This window comes from Petaurus breviceps, unplaced genomic scaffold (genome assembly GCF_028583685.1).
Source record: "Petaurus breviceps papuanus isolate PSGF00001 unplaced genomic scaffold, PetGlider_PUasm1.0 90994, whole genome shotgun sequence".
In the NCBI taxonomy this organism is placed as follows: Eukaryota; Metazoa; Chordata; class Mammalia; order Diprotodontia; family Petauridae; genus Petaurus; species Petaurus breviceps.
The window spans coordinates 10,848,599-10,874,519 of record NW_027187393.1 but is presented as its reverse complement, the minus strand read 5'-3'; the positions used below and the strand labels follow the sequence as shown (position 1 = coordinate 10,874,519).

The window sequence follows — 25,921 nt, the reverse complement described above, 5'->3', positions numbered from 1 at the left end:
GCACACAGAATAAACATATGCAGAATAGACACATAATATGTGTAAGGCAGTCATAGACAAGGTAGTTTGTGGGGGAGGATGCTAGGTATTGGGTGGATTCTGTGTGGTGTTTGAACTGAGTGTTAAAGGAAATTAGGGACTCTAATGCAATGAAGGGGAGAAGGAAGTGCATTCCATGCACGGGAAACAGCCAATGCAAGATACTACCTCTGAGTGGGAAAAAGAGAAGTCCAGTTTGGTTAGAAGAGGGGTAGTACATAATGAAGGTACAAAGACATGTTGGAGCCAAAGTTCTGAGGGGCTTTAAAAGTCACACAAATGAGTTAATAGTTGATCTTCAAAGTTAGTAGGGAGCTGTTGGACTTTATTGAGTATGGGAGTAAGTCAATGAAATGGTGCTTAAAGAAAATTGCTCTGGTAGTTTCTTGAAATCTGAGTGGGCAGAGACTTAAGGTGGGGAGGCTAATTAGGAGGCTATGGCAATTGTCCAGGCGACACCTGAACTAAAACTGTGGCTATATTTAGAGAGACAAGGGTCATCTGTTGAAGATATTTTATGGAGGTAGGAATGACAGTCTGGCAACTGACTGGATATGTAGGATGAGGGAGACTGAGGAGTCCAAAATGATACCCAAGTTACAATCCTGGACTGAAAGAACGGAAGAATTGTGGTGCCATTGGTAGAGATAGGGAAGGTCAGTAGATAGAAGGGTGCTAGGGGAAAGAATTTCCTGTCTTGGAAACTTTGAGTATGAGATATCTATGGAACATGTAGTTTGAAATGTCCAAAAGGCAACTGGAGATGCTTGACCGAAGCTCAAGGGAACTACTTGGATTGGGAATCATCTATATAGGGATAGTAATTTAATCCATGGGAAGCTGATGACATCACCAAGTAAAATAACATAGAGCACAAAGAGAAGAGTACTCAGACATGGTTAGTGGGTGTGATATGAATGAAGAAATGGCAGAGGAGAAGGAGGAGAATAGAAGAGAGAAGTGTCATGGAAATCTAGGAAGAAGACAATATCTAGAAAGAGAAAGTGATCAATAGAGTTGAATACTACAAAGCTCAAGAAGGATGAAGATTGAAAAAAAGGTCACTAGATTTGGTAATTAAGAAACCACTGAGAATTACTTTTTTCTCAGCAATACAATGATCTAAGGCAATTCTGAACGGCTTATGATGAAAGATGCTGTCTATCTCCAGAGAGGGAACTGATGGAGTTTGAGTACAAATCAAAGCATAGTTTTCTTTTACTTTCTTTGTTTTTCTTGTTTTTTTTCTAATCTGTGTTTTCTTTCACAGCACGACTTACATGGAAATATGTTTTGCATGACACCACATGTGTAACTTTTGTTATGTTGCTTGCCTTCTCAATGAGGGGGAGGGGAAGAAAGGAGGGAGAGAGTTTGGGATTCAAAATTTGAAAGAAAGAGTGTTAAAATGGTTTTTACATGTAATTGAGGAAAAATAAAATATAAATAAAAAAAGAGAGACAGCATTGTTAACTTTGGAGAGGTCAGCTTTAGTTGAATAAGGAGGCTAGAAGCCAGCCTGATGAGAGTTTAAAAGGAAGTGAGATGAGAAGAAGGGGAGGCATTGAGTATAGACAGATTTTTTTTCCAGGAGTTTGATGGGAAAGGGAGCAGTATCTCTCTTAAGTATCTCATAAGATAATAGCTTGAGGGGATGGTAGGGCCTATTGAAGGTTTTTTTGAGGAATGAGGATGGGGTGAGAGACTTGGGTATGTTTGTAGAGCAGAGGCAGTAGGGAAGGAACTAGGAGGTATGAAGAGTTTTAAGACTGGAGAGAGGGTCAATGATTGAATGGGTAATATGTAGGAGAATACAAAAGATGGAATCAAAGACAATCTAGAAGGGTTGGCCTTGGCAAAAAAGACATCAAAAATTGGAGCAAAGGATGATATCAAGAGATTTTGAGATGAAGAGAATGGGAGAAGGAGCTTATTGTGAATGGTTTCAATTTTCTCAGTAAAGAGAAAGCTGAGGTCCTTTAGCTGGGTCAGGAGGAGTGAAGCTGCCATCTCTCTCTGGGCTAAAGCCTCTTTTCTTCAAAAATTGAGCTGCTGCCTGGTACCAAAGCAGCTGGGTGCAGTGGGAAGAGGGAGGGCTGTAAGCCATACCTCATTCTCCCCCTATCAGCCCCGGAATGGAGGCTAGAGCATTTATTATTCTATATTATTGCCATCACTGCTTTAGGCAGCTCATCAGGTGCCACATGGACCTGAGCTTGTCTGAACCTCAGTGATAAGCTTTTCTTGTTAAGTGCTATTCAATTTCTCAATTCCTGAGCGTGATTCAGACCAACTGCAGTTTGATATTGCAGTGCAATGTAATTCATATTCCACACAAGCAATGAGAAGTAAATTGAATGAATCTATATGTATTTATATGCATATATATGCACGTGTATGTTTTTTGTGTATGCTTATATGTGCAGGTATATGTATGTATACATATATCAGTTGGGGAAGGATGAAAGAGTCTTCTAAGAATGCTCAGAAATCTTTAACCAGTGTTTATTCAGTTTGAAGTAATTAGTGCCTGAACTGTTCAAGGGTCTATATTAGCTTACTTCCCTGTGTGCTGCATAGCATGGCGTGTGTGGAACAAAGGTGGAATGTTCTATTTCTCATGTTTCCATTAACCTCCTCCCTTCTTGTCCTTTGGTGTCCATTTCCAATTTTCTTATGTGAGCCTCTTGCTAAGGGGCTCAGACTACTTGCTTATCTTGTAGGCTTGTCTTGTTGGTATTTCCTGGAAAGTAGGGTTCTTTTCAGGGGCACCATTTAGGGAAGATGGTCGCAGGGCATCTCTCTGATAATGAGACTAACCATCAAAAGTAAGGCTGACTATGGGTAAAGCTTCTCAAGGATCCCCTAGCACTTTTTTTTGTATTGAATTTGAGGATGATTGGGTCGTTCATTGTGACTGTTTCTGTCTCCTCTTTATCTTCTTTTATCTAACCTTTAAATTGAAATATTTTCCAAAGTTCTAACTATGGTCCCCTTCCCTTTCTCTGTTGTTCTCCATTGGCAATCTCATCTACTCATACAATTCCAGCACTCCCTTCTGTAAATTGTTCCTAGATTTGTTTTTCAACTCAACATCTCTCCCGAGTTCCACATTTACATCTTAAAAATTCTGAATTTCACAGTCATCAGTAAGCATTAACATTTTAAACATACAAAGAACAAAATAGAAGATTGTATGGGAAAGCATGAACTTCTGTTATATACAGATTGTTAAAAAAAGTGAATATTAAATTTAACTTGGTGGTAACAAAATTGTCCTGTTTGTGTCCTCTTCTGATTTTTTTTCATCCTTGCATTTTCAGCTGACCTCCCATCCAATTCTTCAGACTCAACATATCCAAAACTGAGTTCACTACCTTTCCTCTTTACTACCTTCCTTCTTTTGACCTCATTATGTCTGTTAATAGTACCAACATTCTTTCAATCTCGTTTTTGAAAATTTGGAATGATCTTTGTCTCTTCCCTGTCCCTCACTGATATTCAATTAGTTGTAAAATTTTTATCTAGGCCACTGCCTTTTCTATACCCAAAACAATTATTCTAGTTGAGGTCTTTTTTTTCTTTGCCTATGTTCTGAACTGTTCCCAACCTAACTCAGTGCAACCTGTACATGCTGTCAGATTTATAGTTATAAGGCATAATTTTGGGAATGTTGTCTCTCATTCTCAAAGATCTTCTGTGGTTCTCCTTTGCCTATTTAATTAAATTTAAATTCCATAGCCAGGCATTCAATGCCCTCTACAATATTGGCCCAACTTACTTTTCTAGACTTATTTCTCACTTTTCCCCTATAGTGGAACCTGTGCTGAAACTAACCTCAGGTTTCTCATACTTTATCAAGACTTTCCCATCTCCACACTTTTCTTCACATGGTTATATCTATCTGGAATACCTTCTTCTGCCTTTTGAAATCTGTAAAACTCCTTTTTTTTAACCTTCTAGGTTCTACTCAGATGCCACTTTCCCATGAAATTTTTCTTGTTCTCTTCAAATGGATAGAATATCTCCCTCCTCTGAATGTTTGTAGCCCTTTTTACCTTTTTTTTATAGCACTTACCCCTTCCTGTCTTATAATTATATGGGTAATTGTCTTCTGCAACTAGACCATAAACTCCCCGAGTACCTGCACCCTCTATAGTAGAAAGGTAGGCATCAGTATATATTGGGGAATGATGTGATTTGAAGTCTTTTACAATTTCTGCAGTTTACAAATTCTGCAATTTCTGCAGTTAATACAGTCACGCAGACTTCACAAGGCTCCCAGGAATGTGCTACGTAAAGGATGTGGTTGCAACTTGGAGGCCCAGATTCTAGAGGTTGAGACTAGTGAGGGGCTGAGACTAGAGCCATGAACTTTCTTCTGGCTTGATTTGTGATGATTCAGCTCAGTTACAAAAGCACTTTCCAACTGTATATGATGTGTCCTACACTGTGCAAGAAGGTGATGGAAGCATAAAGGCAAACCATTGCTTGCCCTCAAGAGAGAAGCAACATGTACAAGGGTAAATTATTTATTTATTTGTTTCAGTTGTATCTGATTCTTTGTGACTTCATTTGGGGTTTTCTTGGGACAAAGATATGTCTTTGACATTTCCTTCTCCAACTCATTTTACAGATGAGGGAACTGAGGCAAACAGGGTTAAGTGACTTGTCCAGGGTCATGTAGCTAGAAAGTGAGGCCAGATTTGAACTTAGGAAGATGAGTCTTCCTGACTCCAGGCCCAGCCCTCTATCCACTGTGCCACAAAGATAGTCATATTTTTGGAGGGGGAAGCCTGAATAAATGGGTGAGTTAGAAAAGGCTTTTTAAAAGGAGGTTACATTTGAGATGAGCTTTGGAGGGAGCTAGAGACTATTAGGAGAAAAATTAGAATGCTTCTTCTCTCCAAGATACTAATAAACCTGAACTATTCTGTGCCCATGACTTGGATACAAATCTTTAGAGTCACAGAACTGAGGATCCAGAGTCTTGGAAGGAGGATTTGCATGATGGCCACTTTATTATGGAAATGACCTTTAGTTTTGATTGATGCAATCATCAGCACCCAGAACAGTGATTTTCCCACAGGTCTGTAAATGGTTTTAATAGTCAAACTGATTTTTCATGGCTATGGAGCTAGAAAATGTGTTGCAGTAGACACTGCATGGTGTAATGGTCTTGGAGTTAGGAAGACCTGAATTAAAACTCTGCCCCTGACATTGACTGTGTGACTATAGTTGTTCATTCTTTCTTAGTCTTTGTGACCCCATTTGGGGTTTTCTTGGCAGAGATACTGGAGTGGTTTGCCATTTCTTTCTCCAGCCCATTTTACAGATGAGGAAACCAAGGCAAGCAGGGTTAAGTGACTTGTCCAGGATCATGCAGCTAGAAAGTGTCTGAGGCTGGATTTGAACTTAGGTTTTCCTGATTCCAGGCCCTGTGCTCCATCTACTATGCCACCTGTATGACTGTAGACAGGCTGCTTAATCTCTGTTCCTCAGTGTCCTCAACTGTAAAAAGGGAATGACAAAAACCTGTAAATCTTAGATCCCAAGGTTATTGTGGGGATTGGATGAAATACTATATGTGTAAAATGGTGTTAGAAATGACAGCTATTATTATTTTAAAGACAATACTCCCTATTATCTCTGGGATCAAATATAGAACCCTCCATTGAACTTTTAAAGCCTTTCATAACCTGGCCTTTTCCTATATTCCCAGGCTTCTTGTCCCTTACTCCCTTGATACATAGTCAAGATCTGGTGACACTGACCTCCTTGCAGTTCTTTGTACATAATTCTCTGTCTCTCAGCTCTGGGCATTGTCACTGGCTGTCCTTTATACTTGGGATGCTGTCCTTCCTCATTTCTACCTCCTGGCTGTTCTGGCTTCCTTGAAGTCTCAGAAAAAGTCTTACATCCTGCAAGGAGTCTTTCCTGATTCTCCTTAATCATAGTGCCTTCCCTTGGAGATTATCTCCAGTTTATTCTGTTTCTATCTTGTTTGTACATAGCTGTTTGCATGTTGTTCCTACTATTAGATTGTGAGGGCCTTCAGAGTAAGGACTGTTTTTTGACTTTTTCATATTATTCCTAGTTCTTAGTGTAGTACCTGGAACATTGTAGGCACTTAGTAATTTCTTGTTGATTTGACATGGCCTCTTAATGTATTCAAGTCTCAGGCACCAAGATGACTGAGTAATTATGAGTAAGGATCGAGAGTCCAACAGGCTAGGCGGCCAGGTGGCTCAGCGAGTAAGAGCACCGGTTCCAGTGTTGGGACGACCTGGAGACCGAATCCCGGGCTCAGACACTCAGCACCACACCCAGAAATAACTGGCCGTGTAACCTTGAGCAAGTTACTTAACCCCAATTGCTTAAAAAAAAAAAGAGTCCAACAGGCTTTGTCTTATTTTATCTGAGTAATTTTTCTTTCCTTATGGTCTTTGGAAGCCCATAAACCAACTAATGTTTCCTAGTACTAGAGCTGCTATTATCTGTTTTATTGATTTACATTGAAAGGACTTAAAATGGTTCTACCTATTATCTGCTTGGTTATTTCCTTGTGCCTTCTCTGCCCACCCTGATCAAGGCTACCATTGAGGGCCAGTCATTTCAAGAGCTACCTCATTGTCTGGGGATATTAAAAATCATAGACCAATCAGATTTCCTGAAGTTTCTGTGCAAGAATCATCACTTCTCTATAAATGATATTATTTGAAGTTTAAAAATAAACTATATTGACATATATCCAGATTTTTTATGAGCTAGAATGTCTAGAGAAAGAATTGGAAATTTGAGAAGTATGTACTCAATCTAATTTGCACATCATCATTGCATACCAAATGCTGGTTCACTGAACAAATGTTGATTTAACAGAGGGAAGGCCCTAATGGGTTTAGATCACCAAAGTGATGTCAATACCATGCACTGAATCAACACTGAGTTTGGGGGCTGACTTTTTTTTAAAGCATTATAAAGTTTATGGGATAAGAGTTGATCAGATTGTCAAATATTTTTCTCTATGTAGTTATAGAAGAGTTGGTGGTATTTCATGATTCACCATAATATGACTTCTTTGGAAGAGTTCTTTTTAGAAACATGAATTTTTGTTTCAGGAAGGTTGGAGTGTTTGAAAACACTGCCTACTTTTCCAAATGCAATCTAGTTCACTCTCTTCCTTTTAGTCAATCTGGGGTCCAACTCATTGCCTATCAGCAGTGTGTATTCAAGATCTTTCTGGTGATGGACCAGCTCAATGGTCTGTTCATACAACTACATACCATATTCCAGCTAATAGGCATTCTTTGTTCACTTAATGTTCCCTGTGTTATTGTTAGACTGAATTATGGGCTATGCATTTTGTAATGGAGCATGATAGGAGGCATAAATAGACTATAGTATATTGTCTACATATATATATATATACTATATTATATAGTATATTGTATAGTATAGTATGTTGTATTTTATATACATATATACATCTATGTATATATAATGCATATATGTGTATGTGTGTATATATACATATATAGTATATTTTCCATGACAAATGGAATGCAATAAGTGGCCTAAGAGATAATATCAAAGAGATTATGCAAAGATAATGGGCTGTTTATGTAGCAAAGGGAAAAAGAAGTGCAAAAACTTGTTGAAGAAAATAATTCCTTAAAAATTAGAATTGGGAAAGTGGAAGCTAGTGACTCCATGTGACATTAAGAAATAATAAAATAAAATCAAAAGAATGAAGAAAATGTGAAAGATCTCATCATAAAAACAACTAATCTGGGAAACAGATTGAGGAGAGAGAATTTACTGGATTCTCTGGAAGTCATGATCAAAGAAAGAGTCTAGACATCACATTTCAAGAAATTATGAAGGAAAACTACACAGAAATCCTAGACCCAGAGGACAAAATAGGAATTGAAAGAATCCACCACTTACCTCCTGAAAGAGATATGAAAATGAAAACTTTCAGGAATGTTATAGCCGAATTCACAGTTCCAAGGTCAAAGAGAAAATACTTCAAGTAGCCTGAAATAAACCATTTAATACCATAGTCACAGTCAACATGACACAAGATTTTATAGCTACCATGTTATAGAAGCAGAAGGCTTGGAATATGATATTTTGGAAAGCAAAGGAGCTAAGATTATAAACAAGAATAACCTATATAGCAAAACAGTATAATCCTTCAGGAGAAAAAAAAACCTATTCTCACATTGTATACCAAAATAAGATCAAAATGGGTAAATAATTTAGACATAAAGGATGCTATTATAAACAAATAAGAGGACCTTGGAAAATTTTACCTTTCAGTTCTGTGGATAAAGGAAGAGTTTATGAGCAAACAAGAGATGGAGAGGATCACAGGAAATAAAATGGATAATTTTGATTACCTGAAATTTTGCTTATGTAAAACCAAATGCAGCTAAAATTAGAAGGAAAGCAGGAAACTGGGGGAAAATTATAGGAAGTTCTTCTGACAAAGGACTCATTTCTCAGATACATAGGGAACTAAGCCAAATGCATAAAAATAAGAGCAATTTTCCAGTTGATAAATGGTTCAAGCATGTGAACAGGTAGTTTTCAGAAGAAATCAAAGCTATCAATAGTCACATGAAAAAAATATTCTAAATCACTATTGATTAGAGAAATGCAAATTAAAACACCTCTGAGGTACCACTTCACACCTATCAGAGTGGCTAACATAGTAGAAAAGTAAAACAATAAATAATGGAGAGGATGTAGAAAAATAGGTACACTAATGCACTGTGGTTAGTTGTGAACAATTTGGAACTATGCACAATTAGCTTTAAAATTTTGGTCCAACAATGCCACTACTAGATCTGTATCCTAAAGAAATCAAGGAAAAAGAGAAACGACCTATATGTACAAAAATATTTCTAGCAACTCTTTTTTGTGGAGGCAAAGAATTGAGGGGATGCCCATCAGATGAACAGGTTATTATATATGATTTTAGTGGAATACTATTGGCTTTAAGAGATGAAGAGCAGGATACTTTCAGAAAAATCTGGGAAGACCTATATGAATGGATACAAAGTGAAGTGGACAGAACCAGGAGAAACATTGTATACAGTAACAGCACTCCCTAATGATGATCAGTGATTCTGATCAAGACAGTAATACAAGAGAATTCCAGAGGACCCATAATGAAAAATGCTATCTACCTCTAGAGAGAGAGAACTGCTGAACTCTGAGTATGGACTGAAGCATACTTTTCTCACTTTCTTGATGTTTCTTGCTTTTTATTATTTTTTTTTGGCTAATATGGAAATGTTTTTCATTACTTCATATATATAATTTATATTATATTGCTTGCCTTCTCAATGGGTCAGAGAAGGTCAGGTAGTAGAGGATTTAGGACTCAAAATTTAAAAAAAGAATGTTAAATAAATTCTGCATATATTTTATGTGTACATAATTGTTTGCACATTGCCATGTTCTCTTCTTTAGAATGTGAGCTCCTTGAGGTCAAGGGCTATGGTTTCCCCTTTTTTTTAATCTTCAAAGTTCAGCACAATTCTTGGCACTTAGTACTTGATAAATGCAATGCAATGAATAGAGTTCTTGACTTGGTGTCAGAAAGACCTGAATTCAAATTGGGCCTTAGATACAATAACTATGTGACCTTTAATAGCTATTTGGCAAGTTACTAAATATCTCTGTGCCTGTTTTCTCTTCTGTAATAAAAAAAAGATAATAATAGCACTTACCTTCTAGGGTTGTTGTGAGGCTAAAGTGAGATAATACTTGTAAAGCACTATGTAAAGGTTAACTATTGATGTTGTTGTTATTGACTTACTAGTCAGTCTAACTGGTTAGTCAGTCTGATTAGTCCTGGCACCTGCCTTAGCAGGTTCTGAGCTCATCATGCCCTTTAGCAGCCACAGATACTAAAAACCTGGAAATGAATGTTCTTTCTGTCAAAGTCCTTGGGCACTGTTAAATGGTCCAACATTAGAAATGGTCACAGTTTTCCAGTGGGAATGATGATGTTTTGTGACTGCCTCCTAAAAGCCACTAAGCCTTTCTCTTTGACTTGTAGCTGAAACCTGCAAACCTGAAACTTCTGAGCCATTACCAGTTGTCTTGACTTCCATCTTGCCACTGGATTCTGACAGTTCTGGAGGAGAGAGTATGACTGATCAGCCTTTGCACAGCTCTGCCTCACTCAAATCCAATTCATGTGCAAGTCAAGACCATCACCCTTGTGATGTCATTGGTCCTCTTCTGGAACAAAAGATAAACAATCTGTGAGTAGTTGTAGTTGCCCACTTGGTCCCCAATCTGGCAGTTCAAGTTGGGCAATGCTTCTTCTCCTTCTCCTCCCCTTTCCCTCTTCCTCCCCCCCTCCTCCCCCTCCTCCTCCCCTCCTCATCCCACTCCTCCTCCTCTCCCTCCTCATCCCACTCCTCCTCCCCTTCTTCTTCCTCCTCCTCCCCTTCTGCTCCCCTTCCATGTTCCCCTCTCCCTCCCCCCCCCCTTGTTTCTCTTCCCCTCCCCTGCCCCTTCCCTTCCCTCCCACCTCCCCCTCCCCTTCTCCTTCCTTCTCCTCCTCTTCTTCCCCTTACTCTTCCCCTTCTCCTTCTTCCTTCTCCTCTTCTTCTTCCACATGTGGAGCATCATACCCTTACATGTGAGTGCTTCATCCAAAGGAATACAATTTTTGCTTATATTTTGTAAGGTATCTTAGGGTTCAGGGGCTAGATGTTTTAAAATTTTTCTATTTATTAATTTTATTATTTTTTTCCAAAAAGATGGGACAATTTACTTTTTGTCCTGTGTGATTTTCATTTGTGATTTCTTGGAATGTAGCTCTAGAAAAACTGGCTTTAAAGAAGCCCATTGTGATTCAGTTAGAGCTACTTGACTATGCCTTAAACCCAAATCATTTTGGCTTTCATTGAATGACCATTAATAATTCCCAGCCCAAGCCTCTCTTGCTCATGGTTTGGGTTTAGAAGGGTTAGATGGAGTGTAAATAGCAATTATTTTCTGTTCTGGCCAGAAATTCTTGAGGGTCTTCCCCTCCTAGATTGATACTTTTATGCTGGTAAACTAGGTCATTGTTTATCTCAGTTCTTACCTAGCTCTCAGTCATTGAATGAGTGTTGCCTCAAACTAAGACCTGGAAAAGATGTTAATTTAAAAAGACCAAGGTCACACACTGCATCCTGGGCTATCTCCAGCACTCTTGACTTTTGTCTTGTCACTGGACTTTGATGACTCTGGAGGGGAGGGTGAGGCTGATAACTTTGTACAGCTCTGCCTCACTTAAATCCCATCACCCTCCTGACACAGATTGGTGCTAGGGCACTAAGAGTTGGAATGATTTGCCTGTGGTCACACAGCTAGTGTATATCAAAACCTACATCTTCCTGACTCCAAGGGTGGTCACCCATCCTTTATGCCACACTGTCTTTCACATAGTAGGTACTTAATACATTTTTGCCTATTAGTTGGTTGAAACCCCAAGTGTCAGGGGTTTGTGCAATTTGAATTTCAAGTCCAAATATTGTGATTTACAGAAATCTCTTTGCACTTACTGTAATGCCAGTGCCATTATCTGGAATTAGCCGATTGCTCTCAGCTGCTTGGGTGTAAATAATTCCCTAACGTTTCTCTCACTGCATAATGGGCTCCTTCTGGAAACACAAAAAGATGAACTAATCAAGAGCTAATAATTTAACGCAAGATAGCAAACATTAGCTATGGAAAATGCAATGACATGTGAAATGTGATGCTAAGACAGCTTTAGCATGTTTCAGGCCCTGGGGCCTCCTGTTGGGGCAAAACCGTTGAGACCAATACTTGCTTGCCCCATATTCTTCTCTTTCTCAGCCCCCAGCCCTGCACTGATTACATAACCTTCTTTATCTTTCCCCTTCTTCCCCTTCAGTATCCCTACCAGCATCTGCTTAAGCCACCTTGTTTCCTGTGCTTTGCTATATCCCCAGTCCTAGCCTGCTGTGGAATTGGCTACAGGATCCCACATCCCCCCTTTCCTGTTGTCTCTGAAATAGGCACCCTGATCTCATTGAGGAAAAAGTGTGGTGCTAAACACCTCATGTAATAGAAGATGATTTCAAGAAGCCTTAATTGCCAGCCAGAGTCCTCACTGAAATATAACCTGGAGCTGGCCCAAGCTTTAACTCTTACTTTGACCTCTCATACCATCCATTTCCTCTTTCTCTTGGGAGTCAATTCTATCCCAAACCTCTCCTTTTTTCTTCTCCTGGATTACAGTCTTCCCTCTAAAAGCAAGGGGTAAGTAGGTTCTTCTCCTTGATGGTGCTAATGGGTAAGCCTTTTAAAGGAGCTTTAGGAAGTTCATTGAGATTGTAGCTTTGCCTTAATGTATTGTTTTATACAGGAAAGATAACAGAATTCTAGGTTATCAGAGCTGGAAGATGGAAGGAATGTCCGATCTGGAAGTTACCTTGTAGACCATCATCCAACCCTTTTTACATAGGCAGAAACAAGGTCCAAAGGGGAGAAGGGATTCATTAGAAGTCACAGGGCTAATTAGTGATATAGATGGTTTTAAAAAATGAAGTTTCAATATGGCAATATGTTTTGCATCACTCTACATGTATAACCTATGTCAAACTACTTGGGGGGATGGGGTGGCAGGATGGAAAGGAAGGGAGAGAATTTGAAACTCAGAAGTTAAAAAAAATAATGAATGTTAAAGATTGTTTTTACGTGTGATTAGGGGGAAATAAAATGTAAAATAAAAATAAAAAAATTAAATCAGAAATGAAGTCTCCTGACCCCCTAGTCTCTTTTTCCACTACCATGTTGCCTCTTGGGTTATTTTTTTGGATAGCATGGCAAAGAATTAGGGTATGAAGGTTAGTCCCATCAAACTGGTTGGGTCGTAATTCTCTATGAACAGCATTTAGTTTCCCACCTCCCTGCCTTTGCACAAGGGGTCTGGAATTCATCCCTCCCCCCCCCCTTACCTTTGCCTCATAGAATCTCTAACCACCTTTGAAGCACAGCTCAGGTACTACCTTCTGCCTCAGGTCTTTCCTGATCCTTCTTCACTCAACATTATTAACACTCTCTAATTAGAATTTACTTTGTATAGACTTACTTATGTGCCTGTTGTGAGCAGTCAGCTCTTAAGGGCAGGGGCTGTTTTGTTTTTTAGCTTCTAAATCCCCAATCCCTAGCACAGGTCCTTGCCCATAGTGGATACCTAATAAATGCATTGAATTGAGCTAAGGTGGGGAGACTGAATGTTAATTAACTTAAAAGAGGTATATATGACTCAATATGTCTAAAACAGAACTCATTATCTTTACCCCTAAGCTCTACACCTCTCCTTCCTTCCCTATAATTGTAGAGGGCAACACCTTCCTCCCAGGCCCTCAGGCTCACAATCTAGGAATCATTCTGGATTCCTCACTATCTCTCACTCCCCATTTCCCATCTGTTTCTGAGGCCTGTTGGTTTTACCCTTGTGATATCTCTCCAGTGTGCCCTCTTCTCTCTTCTTACAATGCCAGCACTCTGGTGCAACCCTCTTCCCCTCATGCCTCAATTATTGAAGTAGCTTGCTGGTGAGTTTGCTTGTCTCAAGTATCTCCCTACTCTAATCCATCTTCTCTCCATTCAGTCACTAAAGTGATTTTCCTAAAACACAGGTCTGATCGTGTCAGCTGATCCCCCTCCCCCCCCCCCCCCATTCCACTGACTTCCTATTGATTCCTGCAGCAAACACGAAATGCTCTGTTTGGCATTCAAAGCCCTTTAAAATCCAGCTCCCTCATACCTTTCCAGTCTTCTTATACCTTATTCCCCTGAAACATATTCTTTGATCCAGTGACACTGGCCTCCTGGCTGTTGATGAAGAAGACATGCCATCTTTCATTTTTAGGCCTTTTCTCTGGCTGTCCTTGATGCTAGGAACACTCTCCTTTCTCTGTTCTGAATATGAATTTCCTTGGCTTCCTTTAAAACCCACCTAAAAGCCCATTTCCTACAGGAAGCATTCCCTAACACCTCCTAACTCCAGTATCTTACCTCTTTTAATATTTTCTATTTACTCTGTATATAGTTTGCTTTGTATATATTTGTTTATGTATTCTCTCTCCATTAGATTGTAAGTTCCTCAAGGGCAAGGATTGTCCTTTGCCTCTTTTCATAAATAGTGCCTGGCACTTAGTAGGCAATTAATAAATGTTGATTGGTTGATTGATTCTCCCTTTTCTCCCTTTCCCTAACCTCTTCTTTTCTATTGACTTTGAAGAGTCTTACACAGATGCTAGAGTGCCTGGGCCCAGTATCAGAAGGACCTTCCCAGGGACCATACTAATGGCTGGGACCTTCTGACTGAGGCTGAATGTATGACTGCCAGGTAGTGGAACTGATTGTAAAATTTTCAGTGCCAGCATTAACACCTTGGAAACTGACAAATGCCACATTTCAGGGCTTCGTTTGTTGTTTTGTTGATTGTCTAAATTTTAGAAAGTGATGGAGAAAATGTTAGAAATGTGGATTAAACTTAAAAGTGCATCTTGTATACCTCTGGAGAGCCAGTTAAACATCATTAGCACATTCCTGCTACCAGGTGTGCTAGACCCAAGAAGCCAAAGCCATGATTTTGGCAGCCTTTCCATTGCAAACATAGATAGGGAAAATTGGCAGTTAATGGCATTTCTCAGCACATAGAAATCAGATGGTTCCAAATATTTAATGTATTGTTTTATACAGGAAAGATAACAGAATTTTAGGTTATCAGAACTGGAAGATGGAAGGAATGTCCAATCTGGAAGTTACCTTGTAGACCATCATCCAACTCCCTTTTTACATAGGCAGAAACAAGGTCCAAAGGGGACCTTTTACTTTTACTTTGGGAATTGATCAGAAGTGATCATAACTGTTTTCTAGTACAGGTGAAGCTGAAGTGAGTTTGAAGACTGAGTCACTAATTCCCTGAGCCCTTCCTACTTCTCAGGATGGGAAGACTGGTGACGTGTATTAGACCTTCAATTCAGAAAATTCAGAGTGGGTTTCTTTCTCTTCTTTCTCTTACTGGGATAAATCACTACTACTGCAGGGCTGGTACTGATGGGTGAGATTGGCAGACAAGGTCAGCAAGGCAGGACCTCAGCCTTCTTGATTGGTTTAACTCCTCTCTTGGCATTCGCTGAAGTGGGCCCCAAATGAGGCTTAGCATTCAGTGTGCTGTTTTCTGGGAGGAGTCAGCAGGTTTCACACTTGGTGCTGAAACAGGCCATCATCAGCTTATGATACACAGCTCTGATGAGCTCTACGCTTAGTTAAATTTAATAGTTCAGAGGAGCCCCCGTGGAGTTTGTTATTATCTTCCAAACACTGGATGAACACAAGCTAATTAATCCTCAACACATTTCTCAGAAGGAGGAAGTGAGGCCCATTACCTTTCAACTTAATGAAAAATGTGAATGATATTGTACTAGTTTTCCTCCTACCTCTTCGACTGCTCTTTCTAAGACTCTTTCCTTCCACTTATCCTTTAAACATGGCCATTTCCAAAGATTCCGTCTCTTATCTTCTCTCTTGCAACTCTATCCTTTCGCTGTGGAGTCAGAGGACCTGAGTTCAAATCCTGCCTCTGTCATTTACTACCTGTGTGATCTTAGGCAAGTTGTATAACTTCCCTGGGTCTCAGTTTCCTCGTGTTTAAAGTAAGTGACTGAACTAGGTGGCCTCTGGGTTCCCTTTTGCTTCTAAGTCTATGATCTTGTGACTCTCAAATCTATCCCCAGCTCTGACCTCTCATCTGAGCTCCAGACCCATATCTTCAACTATATAGAAGACATCTCTATCTAATACTCTACTAATACCTCAAACTCAATTTAATTCTTTATATGTGTCTATGACCCAGAGTCACACAGTATCTCAGATTTGGAATATTTCTGAGGGACCATCTTGGCCAACCCAAACTGGAATGAGAATCCCCTCTACTGTATAACAAGGAAATGGCCATGGTCCTCCAGCTTTGACTCAGAGGTCTCATGTGAAGGACAATCCATTGCTTCCTGAGGAACAGCATTTCCCTTTCAGATAGCCCAAATTATTAGAGATTTTTACCTTAGTGTGGAATCTGCCTTTAAGCAACCTCTGCCCGCTCCTTCTCATTTTGCCTTCTGGGGCTAGACAGAAAAAAACTGAATCCCACCTCCACACGAAAGACTAACTTTTCTCTTCTCTAAGGTAAATATCTTAGTCCCTTCAACTGGTCCCCGGAGTCATGTTATGGCTCCTTCACCATCCTTGGACCTACTCTTTCCTTCCTCTGAATACCTTATTAAGGTCTGTCCTAAAATATGGTGCCCTGAACTGAGCACTGTATTACAGATGTGATCTAACTAGAAGAAAGTACAGGAGAACTTCCGCTTCCTTAATCTAAGAGCTAACATTTATGGGGCACTTTGAAGTTTTCCAAGTGCCATAGACACGTTGCCTCCTTTGTTCCTCCCAGAAACCCTGTGAGTTAGGTGTTATTATTATTCCTATTTTACAGATGAAGAAACTGAAGCTCAGAGAGAAGGGAAGTGACTTACCCAGAGTCCCACAGAAAGTGTCTGAGGCAGGATTTAAAGTCTGGTTTTCCTGACTCCAAGTCCAGAACTCTATCTCCTATGCCCACTAGTGGCTGGATATTCTGCTCTCCAGTGCAGGACTGTTGTAGCTTTTTTGGGTTGCCATACCTTATAGTTGACTGATATTGAGCTTACAGAGCCTTAAAACCCTTGTTAATTTCCAGACAAACTGCTATCTAGCCACATCTCCTCTTGTACTTGTGAAGCTGTTTTTCCTTTTTTTAATTCAAGCTTAAGGCTTATATTTACCTCAATTAAATTCCATCTTATTAGATTCTCCTTAATGTTCTAGACTGTCCAGATCTTTCATCATGCTGGTATCACCCCATGTTTTAGGGATCTCTTCCAGGTTTGTGTCAACTGCATATCTGATAAGCCTTGCATCTGGATCTTTCAAGTTATTGATTAGAGTGTTGACTACCATATGAACAAGCATGCCTTAAACCAGCTCTCTATAGACCTTGTTTGAGTAAAGTTAAGTCATTCAGTATGGAACTCCCTGGGACCAGGCATCCTTATCTTCACCATGGCCATTTTCTGCCTTGCTAGCAGGGTTTTGTTTTTTCCTTATGGTGTTATTATATTCTATTACATCTATGTACCACAATTTACTCTGCTATTCCCCAATTAATTAGGTACCCCATTAGTTTCCAGTTTTTTTAATTTTTTTAAATTTCCCTTTCTGGGTCAGGAAGTTTGCTTTGCTTTTGACTATTTCATTTTCCTTCTGTGCTTTTGAGTAGTCATAGAGCCTGCTTGGTCTTAACGAGCCCCTCTGAATCTTTGAGGTTTAGAGCAGTGAATATTCAGGGTCTTCTATGGTGTCAGGACAGAGTTCTAGGGTCCTTAGAGCCCCTGGGTCTGAGGGTCTGTCTAGGTGTTTCAATGCCCAGTCTGATTGCTGCTATTCCTGGTTACTTCCAAGGTCATTGCTATGGTTTTCCAGCTACCTGATGACTTTCTCAGGAAGATGCTCTCACTTGTTGCCTCTGGATACAGGGCCTTTCATGGTACATGTTTCTCTGGCCCATCTCTCCTCTTTCTGAGAGGTTTTTGGCATGTTTGCCTAGGTAGAAGAACTGGCTTTCCTAGTAGATTCCCTTTCCTATTTCCCCTGGCTTCTGGCTGACTTTTTGTGCATTTCTTGGGTGTAGAAAATCACTTTGTGTAGTTTTTCATTGGATTTTTTGATTATGATTTGACATGTTGCAATTTTTAGGTTTTTGCTAGAGTGGGTCTGGAGGAGCTGACCTGCTTTGTTCAGGAAGTCACATTGGCAAGAAGTCATCCATCTCATTTCTTGTCAGAGACCAGACATAACCCTACAGGAATGCCACACTTTCCCAGGGCTACATGAGATAAACCACATCTTTCCTGGACTAATTTCTGAGACATTTACATAGGGGAAAATACCCACAGTCAGGGCAGGGTCTACCACTGGATAACAAAGGAACAGCTCAGGTCCTTTGTGAACCTTCTCATCTATCCACTGTATAGGGCTTATCTCTCTGCAATGAATCCCCAGTGAAGCTAGGAAGTGGTCATTTAGCATCACCAGCACTCCCTTTTTCTGTGTTATCCAGGGCCAACTGTTTTGCCTTCTGGCAGAGGAAGTCATTGATCTTTAGGTGAAGCTACAGCTGTAAATTGTAGGGGACAGGAAAAGATGATGGTTTTGAACTTCCGTAAGATTGCAGATTTAGAGTTGGAAGAGACCATCTTATCCAGGGACTCTTTTTTTCTCCTTCAATTTATTAATTTTTAGTTTTCAACATTCACTCCCATAAGTTTTAAATTTTCTCCCCCTCTTTCCCCCTTCCCTCCCCAAGACAGGCTGCAATCTGATATAGTCTCTACATATACATTCCTATTAAACACATTTTCATACTAGTCATGTTGTATAGAAGAGTTATAACAAATGAGAGAAACCATGAGAAAGAAAAAACAAAACAGAAAAAGAAAATAGTCTGCTTCATTCTGCATTCTAACTCCATAGTTCTTTCTCTGGATATAGATGACATTTTCCATCATGAGTCCTTTGGAATTGTTTTAGGTCCTCACATTTCTGAGAAGGGTTAAGTCTGTCAAAATCAGTCATTGTACAATGTGGCTGTTACTGTGTACAATGTTCTCCTGGTTCTGCTCACTTCACTCAGCATCAGTTCATATAAATCTTTCCAGGTTTTTCTGAAGTCTGCTTGTTCATCATTTCTTATAGCACATTATGTATTCTATTATATTCCATTACACTCATATACCACAACTTGTCCAGCCATTCCCCAATTGAGGGGCATCCTTTCAATTTCCAGTTCTTGGCCATCATAAAAGAGCTGCTATAAATATTTTTTTTGTTTTGCTTTTTTGGAGGGCAATTGGGGTTAAGTGACTTGCCCAAAGTTATATGGCTGGTAAGTGTTAAGTGTCTGAGACCAGATTTGAACTCAGGTCCTCCTGACTGCAGGGCCGGTGCTCTATTCACTGCTCCACCTAGCTGCCCCTATTCTAGAAATATTTTTGTACATGTGGGTCCTTTTCCCATGTTTATGATCTCTTTGAGATGTAGCCCTAGAAGTGGTATTGCTGGGTCAAAGGGTATGAACATTTTTATAGCCCTTTGGGCATAGTCCCAAATTGCTCTCCAGAATGGTGGTTGTCCAGAGATTCTTAACCTCTTTAGTGTCCTGGATCCAGGGGCATGCTAGTAGTCATAAGTGTTTCTCTGATTGTATCCAGGACATATTTTAAGGTTTCACCTGCATTATTAACCTTTTCACCATCGCTTTCTTATGACTAGGCAATCAAACACAATAATAAATCAAGTCCTTGGGGTGGCCAGGTAGCACAGTGAGTAAGATCACCGGCTCCAGTGTTGAGAAGACCTGGAGATTGAATCTCGGGCTCAGACACTTAGCACCCACTCAGAAACACCTGGCCGTGTAACCTTGAGCAAGTTACTTAACCCCAATTGCTTAAAAAAAAAAAATCAATCAAGTCCTGATTTGCAGAGTTTGTGGAGATCCAAAATGGAAATGCTTACACTGAAAATTTTACAATTGACTTTCCAGAGCTGGTTTGAGCTGCCTCCAGCACATTACTGCCTAGAAACTCTTTGACAGTCCAGTGAAGTCTATGGATCCTTCTCAGAATAATGATTTTAATTGCGCAGAGTAAAATACATAGACTTATAAAAGAAATAAATTATTTTGAAATAAAGATATATTTTTTCCTACCCAAGTTCATGGATCCCTCAAATCTATCCATAGACCCCAGATTAAGAACTAAAGAACTCTAACTATTCCTAACCCCTCATTTTATAGATGGAAACAGATTCAGGAGAGATTAAGTGATTTGTCCAAGGTCACACGTAATAAGTGGCAGAGGTAGGACTCAGTCCTCCAGCTGTAAATTCATTGCCTTTTATTTTTTACGACCACCCCAGAACTCACAACCTCTCTGACCTTTTGTTATGGGATCCCAGGGATTGACCTACCAAGGGGTTTAAGGGAGATGATTTTCTGTGTCTTTGTTTCACTGTACATTTGCAGCTTTGCTGGCCCCCTATTCAAACCCTTCCTGATAATGCAGTACAAAGTGTCAGGGAACAAATGTTCGTCCCTTTGACTAGAGGAGACCAAGCTTCTTGATTCAATCAGTGATTCTGGCACGGTTAACAGACTGTGAAGCTGTTATTTATGCACTGAAGTACCCTGATAATTAAGCCAATTCAAAGGCGTGATGATTCCTTATTTAAAAGAACAGAAAAAACGATATGAGTGTGATACTTGATCACATTGTTGAGTACATAAACATCGTACAGCTTAGGTGGAGAGTAGTAAAGAAAAGAAGTTCACGTGTCAAGGCCCCAGGTATATTTTAAAATGCAAATTTGGGTCACAGAACAGGCTTGTAGATTGAGTTAAGAACCTCAGAAGTCATCTAGTATACAGATGAGCAAACCAAGGCCCAGAGAAAAGGGAAGGGACTTCCCCGTGGTGACACAACTAAGTGGTAGCGCCAGGATCAGAACCTAGATTCTTCAGTGTCCTGTGCCCTGACTCTGTCTCCCCACCCCTTCTTTCACACATTATCCCTTGGCACCTTTGTCCTTGGAGGTGTACCTAGAAAGTGGAGATATTTTTCCTTTAAAGACAATACAAAACCCATATTTGATAGAGGTAAACCTAAAGAAACATAAAGAAACCTTTCTGACATATTGTTCAATGTTAAGGATGTCCCTTTCCCCTAGAAAAGGGGGTAAAGCAACATGATGTCAGGGAAAGGACTCTGGACTGAGAATCAGGAGAACTGGGTCCGATTCCCAGCTTTGTAATTGCTTAACTGGGTGACCTTGAACATTTAGGCATGTTACTTCCCCTTGCTGAGGCTCATTTACCTTTGCTATGATTGTTGGCGAGACAAATACCATTGCATCACGGCTAACTCAGTACAATCTGGCCCCTGGTGTCTGTATTTAGATCTGTATATTCCACAAGCATCTAGGCCCTTCTCCTTATAATATTCATCCTTACTGTAAGACGTGGGACAATTTCTTAGACATTCAAAAATTAATTAATATTCCAAATATCAGGCCAAAGATACAAGTGAACATTGAAATTTCTTTAGGGTTGGCTTGGCATGAGCAGCCTAATTGGGTATATGTGAAGGAGCAATGGATTTAGTTATGCTACATTGGTAGAGAGAAATATGTTTTATAAATGTGATAATAATAATATTGTCCTGGTTCTCCTCAAAAAACCTTCCCTGGGTAATCTTGCCACACTCTGAGGACTCTTTTTTGTATATCAATAATTTTATTTTATTTTTACTTTCTATTTAGCATTTTATTTTTCCCTAGTTACATGTAAAAACAATTTTTAACAATCATTTTTAAAACCTTGAGTTCCAAATTCTCTCCCTTTCTCCCTTTGCCCCACCCCATTGAGAAGGCAAGCAATTCAATATAAGTTACATATCCATAATAGTCATGTTGTGAAAGAAAACATAGACAAAAAAACCTCAAGAGAAATAAAGTAAAATAAAAAGTATGCTCCAGTCTGCATTCAGACATCTTCAGTTCTTTTCTGGGGATGGATAGCATTTTTCATCATAATTCCTTCAGAGTTGTCTTGGATCATTGTATTTCCAAGAATAGCTATGTCATTCACAGCTGATTATCTTACAATATTGCTGTTACTTTGTACATAGAACATTTCACTTTGCATCAGCCCATGCAAGTCTTCCAGGTTTTTTTGAGAGCATCCTGCTCATCATTTCTTATAGTACAATAGTATTCCATCATAATCACATACCACAACTTGTTCAGCCATTCCCTGATTTATAGGTATCTCCTCAATTTACAATTCTTTGCCCCCAGAAAAGAGCTGCTATAAATATTTTTGTACATATAGGTCCTTTTCATTTAAAAAAAATTTTTTTTGGGATACAGGCCTAGTAGAGGCATTGCTGGGTCAGAGGGTATGCATGGTTTTATATCCCTTTGGGCATAGTCCCAAATTGTCTAACAGGGTCCTCAACACTTAAGTAAATAGTTATTTTACCTCCTATGGTATAGTGCACAGAATGCTAGTTTTAATATCAGAGTACTTGAATTTAAATTCTGACTTTGTCACTTACTCTTTTTATGACTTCGGAAAAGTCACTTAACCTCTTGGTGCCTCTGTTACCTCATCTGTAAGTGAGGGAGTTGAACTAGATGACCTTTCAGTTTCCTTCTAGCTTTAAATCAGTGATCCTATAATCTTATATAAATTAAGATATGAAGATCATATAACATTATGCATATAAAGATGGAATAGTGGAAAGAATATTGGATTTGGAGTAGAAAGAATTAGGTTGAAAACCTGACTCTCTTATTTAATCACCTATGTGACCTTGGGCAAACCTCACTTTGCTCATCTATAAAATGAATAGTTTGGAGCAGATGCCTTCTAATGTCCCTTCCAGCTCCTTTGATCCTATGACCTTTCTATGGGGGCACAGGGAGAAAGGACCAAGAAGTGATATTATGAAGAAAGATAAAACTACCTGGATGAAAAGTGAAGAATTCAATCAGAACCCAGTGGTTTGTATTTATCAACAAACATCTGGGCCCTTCCATTGAGTATAGCTTATGTGGTCTATATAAACCCCACATATTCAAGCTTTTCCTGGTTAAGATGAGCCTGTTTTCAATACTTTTGAGGACAGGGCTCAGCAGTTACAAACTCCAGCATGAGCCTTAAGCCGCTGTGCTGGAGATACAGTAAAAGCTACTTTCCTGCAGCTTTTGGCTCTGCCCTCTTTCCCCATGAGCAAATACGGCACCCGCTAAGAGCCACTATGTCATCATTTACTGCAAAGCACAGACAGAGAAAGGAGTGCTCTCCTCTTAGGGGCCAGCTCCCCTCCTAGTGGTAAGCAGACAGCAACATAATGACCAGCTAGTGTGAAACTGCTCAAATTGCCTCATAAATAACTCTTAATGTACAGAGAGCGAGGAGGAGCGATAGCTCATGGAGAAATGACTCCCTGCCATTATAGGGTATTAAACCTTGGTTAACGCCGAGCTCTCCATAGGGGATTCATTAACCACTATAGGCTTCCTAGCATTGTTACCATGGGTCCCTGAGATGCTTTGCCTGTTACCTCTTGCTAACATATTGGAGGTGATGCATTTCTGAGCAGGACAGTCAGAAGCGCTAGTGGACTGGGGAAGAGGCTTTTACAAAAGAGCCAGGGCTTTGGGCTTGCAGCCAGGTATAGTGGAAAGAATCTTAAATTTGGAATCAGAAGACCTGGGTTCAAGGTCTGACTCTGTCACTTTAATTACAATGTCACACTGGGTAAGTCACTCTTCCCCTCTCCAAGGCTCAGTGATCTCATTTGTAAAAACAGAAATAATGATATTTACATTACTTCTGCCCCAGGGCTGTGGCAAGGAAAATGCTTTGTAAATGTTAAAGTAGTACAATGTGAAATGTGAGTTATTATTTCTCCTCTAAATATTATTTCTTCTCTGTTGACACATTGCCATATAGACATGGAGACACTGGCCTTTTAAAGGCTATTCCAGAGGAGTGTGAATACTTAGCAGGCCCTCTCAAGCCACGAAGGGCTTGGGTGTGGGCCCAGTGATGAGTTGCATGTTATGTCTGAGGATTAGTTTAGTTAAGTTCAGAAAAGCTCATTGCCAAGTTCTCTGCAAAGTAATGATTTTTTTTTCAGCCATAAAAACTTTAAAACCATTGTCAGAGAGATGTAATCTATATCTGGGACTGACTTAAAAGGGAGTATGGCAGAGTGGAAAAATTGCTAGGTTTGGAGCAGTCTGACTTGGGTTTACAACATTTCTTCTTTGCCACATACTACTTGTGTGACCTTGAGCAAATTATTTAACCTTGCTGAACCTCAGTTTCTTCACCTGTAAAAAATTCCTCTAAGGATTCTTTTGACTCTGTGTCTATGATCTTATGAGTACCCTCAGATATTTGGAATATTAAAATATATTGTAATTCTTTTTGTTGTTCCTCAAGAGCTGTGGCCTCTAGGGATAGCCAGAGGCTGGAACTAGAGAGTGGTCCAAGTTATCTGTTGCTGAGTTGGTCAAAATCTAACCTGTCCTGCACTCTGGCCAAAATGACCCTGAAAACCAAGGGTCTGAAATGCCAGTTTCTGGTGGCTGTGTAGTTGCGAATGTGACTCATGCTAGGGTCCCAGTCTCCTTCCTGGGTACTTAGGAGAGCCTGGGAAGGAACGACTTTTATTCTGTTACAAAATGCAAGATCATATGGGGCTGTTGTTCTCCTGCAGATGGCTATCCTTGATGGGGAAGAAGGGGAAGGGGGCAGGGGGAAATAATGGTGGTGGAAGAGGTAGGATGAGGTACTGTGGTTTCTGAAACCTTAAAAGCCATTCATTGCTGTTGTTATTTGGTAACAACAATAAAAATAACAACAACATTAACAGGATATAACAACAGCAGTAACAACAGTAACAACAGCCCTCTTCATACTAAGTTTTCAGGAAGGAGATATCTTGACTCCCAAGTGAATTGGATTTAAGTGAGGGAGGGCTGTGCAAAATCATCAGTCTCACTCTCTCCTCTGGAGCCATCTGGGTCCAGTGGCAAGATATAGATCCAGTCCAGGATGACTGGAGATGGCCCTGGATGCAGTGGGAGACCTTGGCCTTTTAAGCTAAGATCTTTCCCAGGTCTCACTTTGTCTGAGGCAAACACCCATTCAGTGATTAAGCCTAGGTAAAAATGAGGCAAAGAACTAGAATTACAAATTCTGCCTTCAGCAGAGCCCATGTTCATTTGCTTTCATGCAGGAATGATTTCTGTTTCTTTCACATCTTTAAGGGTGAGTTTTCAAAGCACTCCACCACCGACATTATACCCATAATGCCTTTCCTAGCCTTGTGAAAGGGCAGGGCTGGGTGAGGTCTCATTAGCCCTAAAAAGAAGGAAATTACTGTGACCTGGAGAACAAAAGTTTCAATTAGAGAGGTGGGAAAACATGTTTCTCCCTTGGAAGTAAGCCAGATGAACAATGCACAGGGACAAATGCCACTCTATGCTCATGCCTGTGGTTCACTTCCCTCCAGGCTGTTTCTCTGGCCTGGAAGTAGTCATAGCACTTTGGACACACGGTGGGCCCCAGGGCAGGATAGTTCACTGTGTGGGTCCTTGAACTTAGTTAAAGACTGTTTCTCTCCTACATGTAAAGCTGCTATGGGATAGCCCCACTCTTAGAGGCTTTCTGTGAGCCTGTTCCCCACACATTGTGCTGGGGAATTGGGCCCCAACAGCACTGCCCTGATGCAAAACACTCAGCATGACAGAACATTAGAATTGGATGACACCTTAGATGTCATCTGCATTTTACAACTGGTGAAACTAAGACCCAGGGAGGAAAAACAACTTGCCTTGTCGCCCAGTGACTGAGAGGGAGAAACAGATCTAGAATGCAGATCTCCCTACTTGCCACCCAGGACTTTTTTCACTCTAACGTTAAAAAAAAAAAGGATGAATCACATTTCAAGCTTGAGTCTTTGTTTTGTTCCTGTTGCTATGAGATCTTTAGTGGCACAAAGTAGCTTTTGAAATGTCTGTATCATAATTAAATGTTATCAGTTCAATTTTGAATGCAAATAGAAAATATTCCCAACAAATCATCTATTTTTCCTTCAAGTCTGGCACACTCAAAAGATGGTGACAATTGAGAATATGAGAGATGTGGGGCTATTGTGTTTCCACA

General features: G+C 39.9%; 1 protein-coding gene across 1 annotated transcript in view; it reads left to right on the top strand.

The window, feature by feature from the left end:
- The window catches only part of LOC138153502 (polyamine-modulated factor 1-binding protein 1-like), a 356,085-nt gene that overhangs the window by 124,108 nt on the left and 206,056 nt on the right, over window positions 1-25,921 (top strand). The window contains exon 6 of the mRNA XM_069077640.1: window positions 10,112-10,319. Within this exon, the coding sequence (XP_068933741.1) occupies window positions 10,112-10,159 (48 nt within the window). The 3' untranslated portion in view covers window positions 10,160-10,319. The remainder of the gene's footprint in view (window positions 1-10,111; window positions 10,320-25,921) is intronic.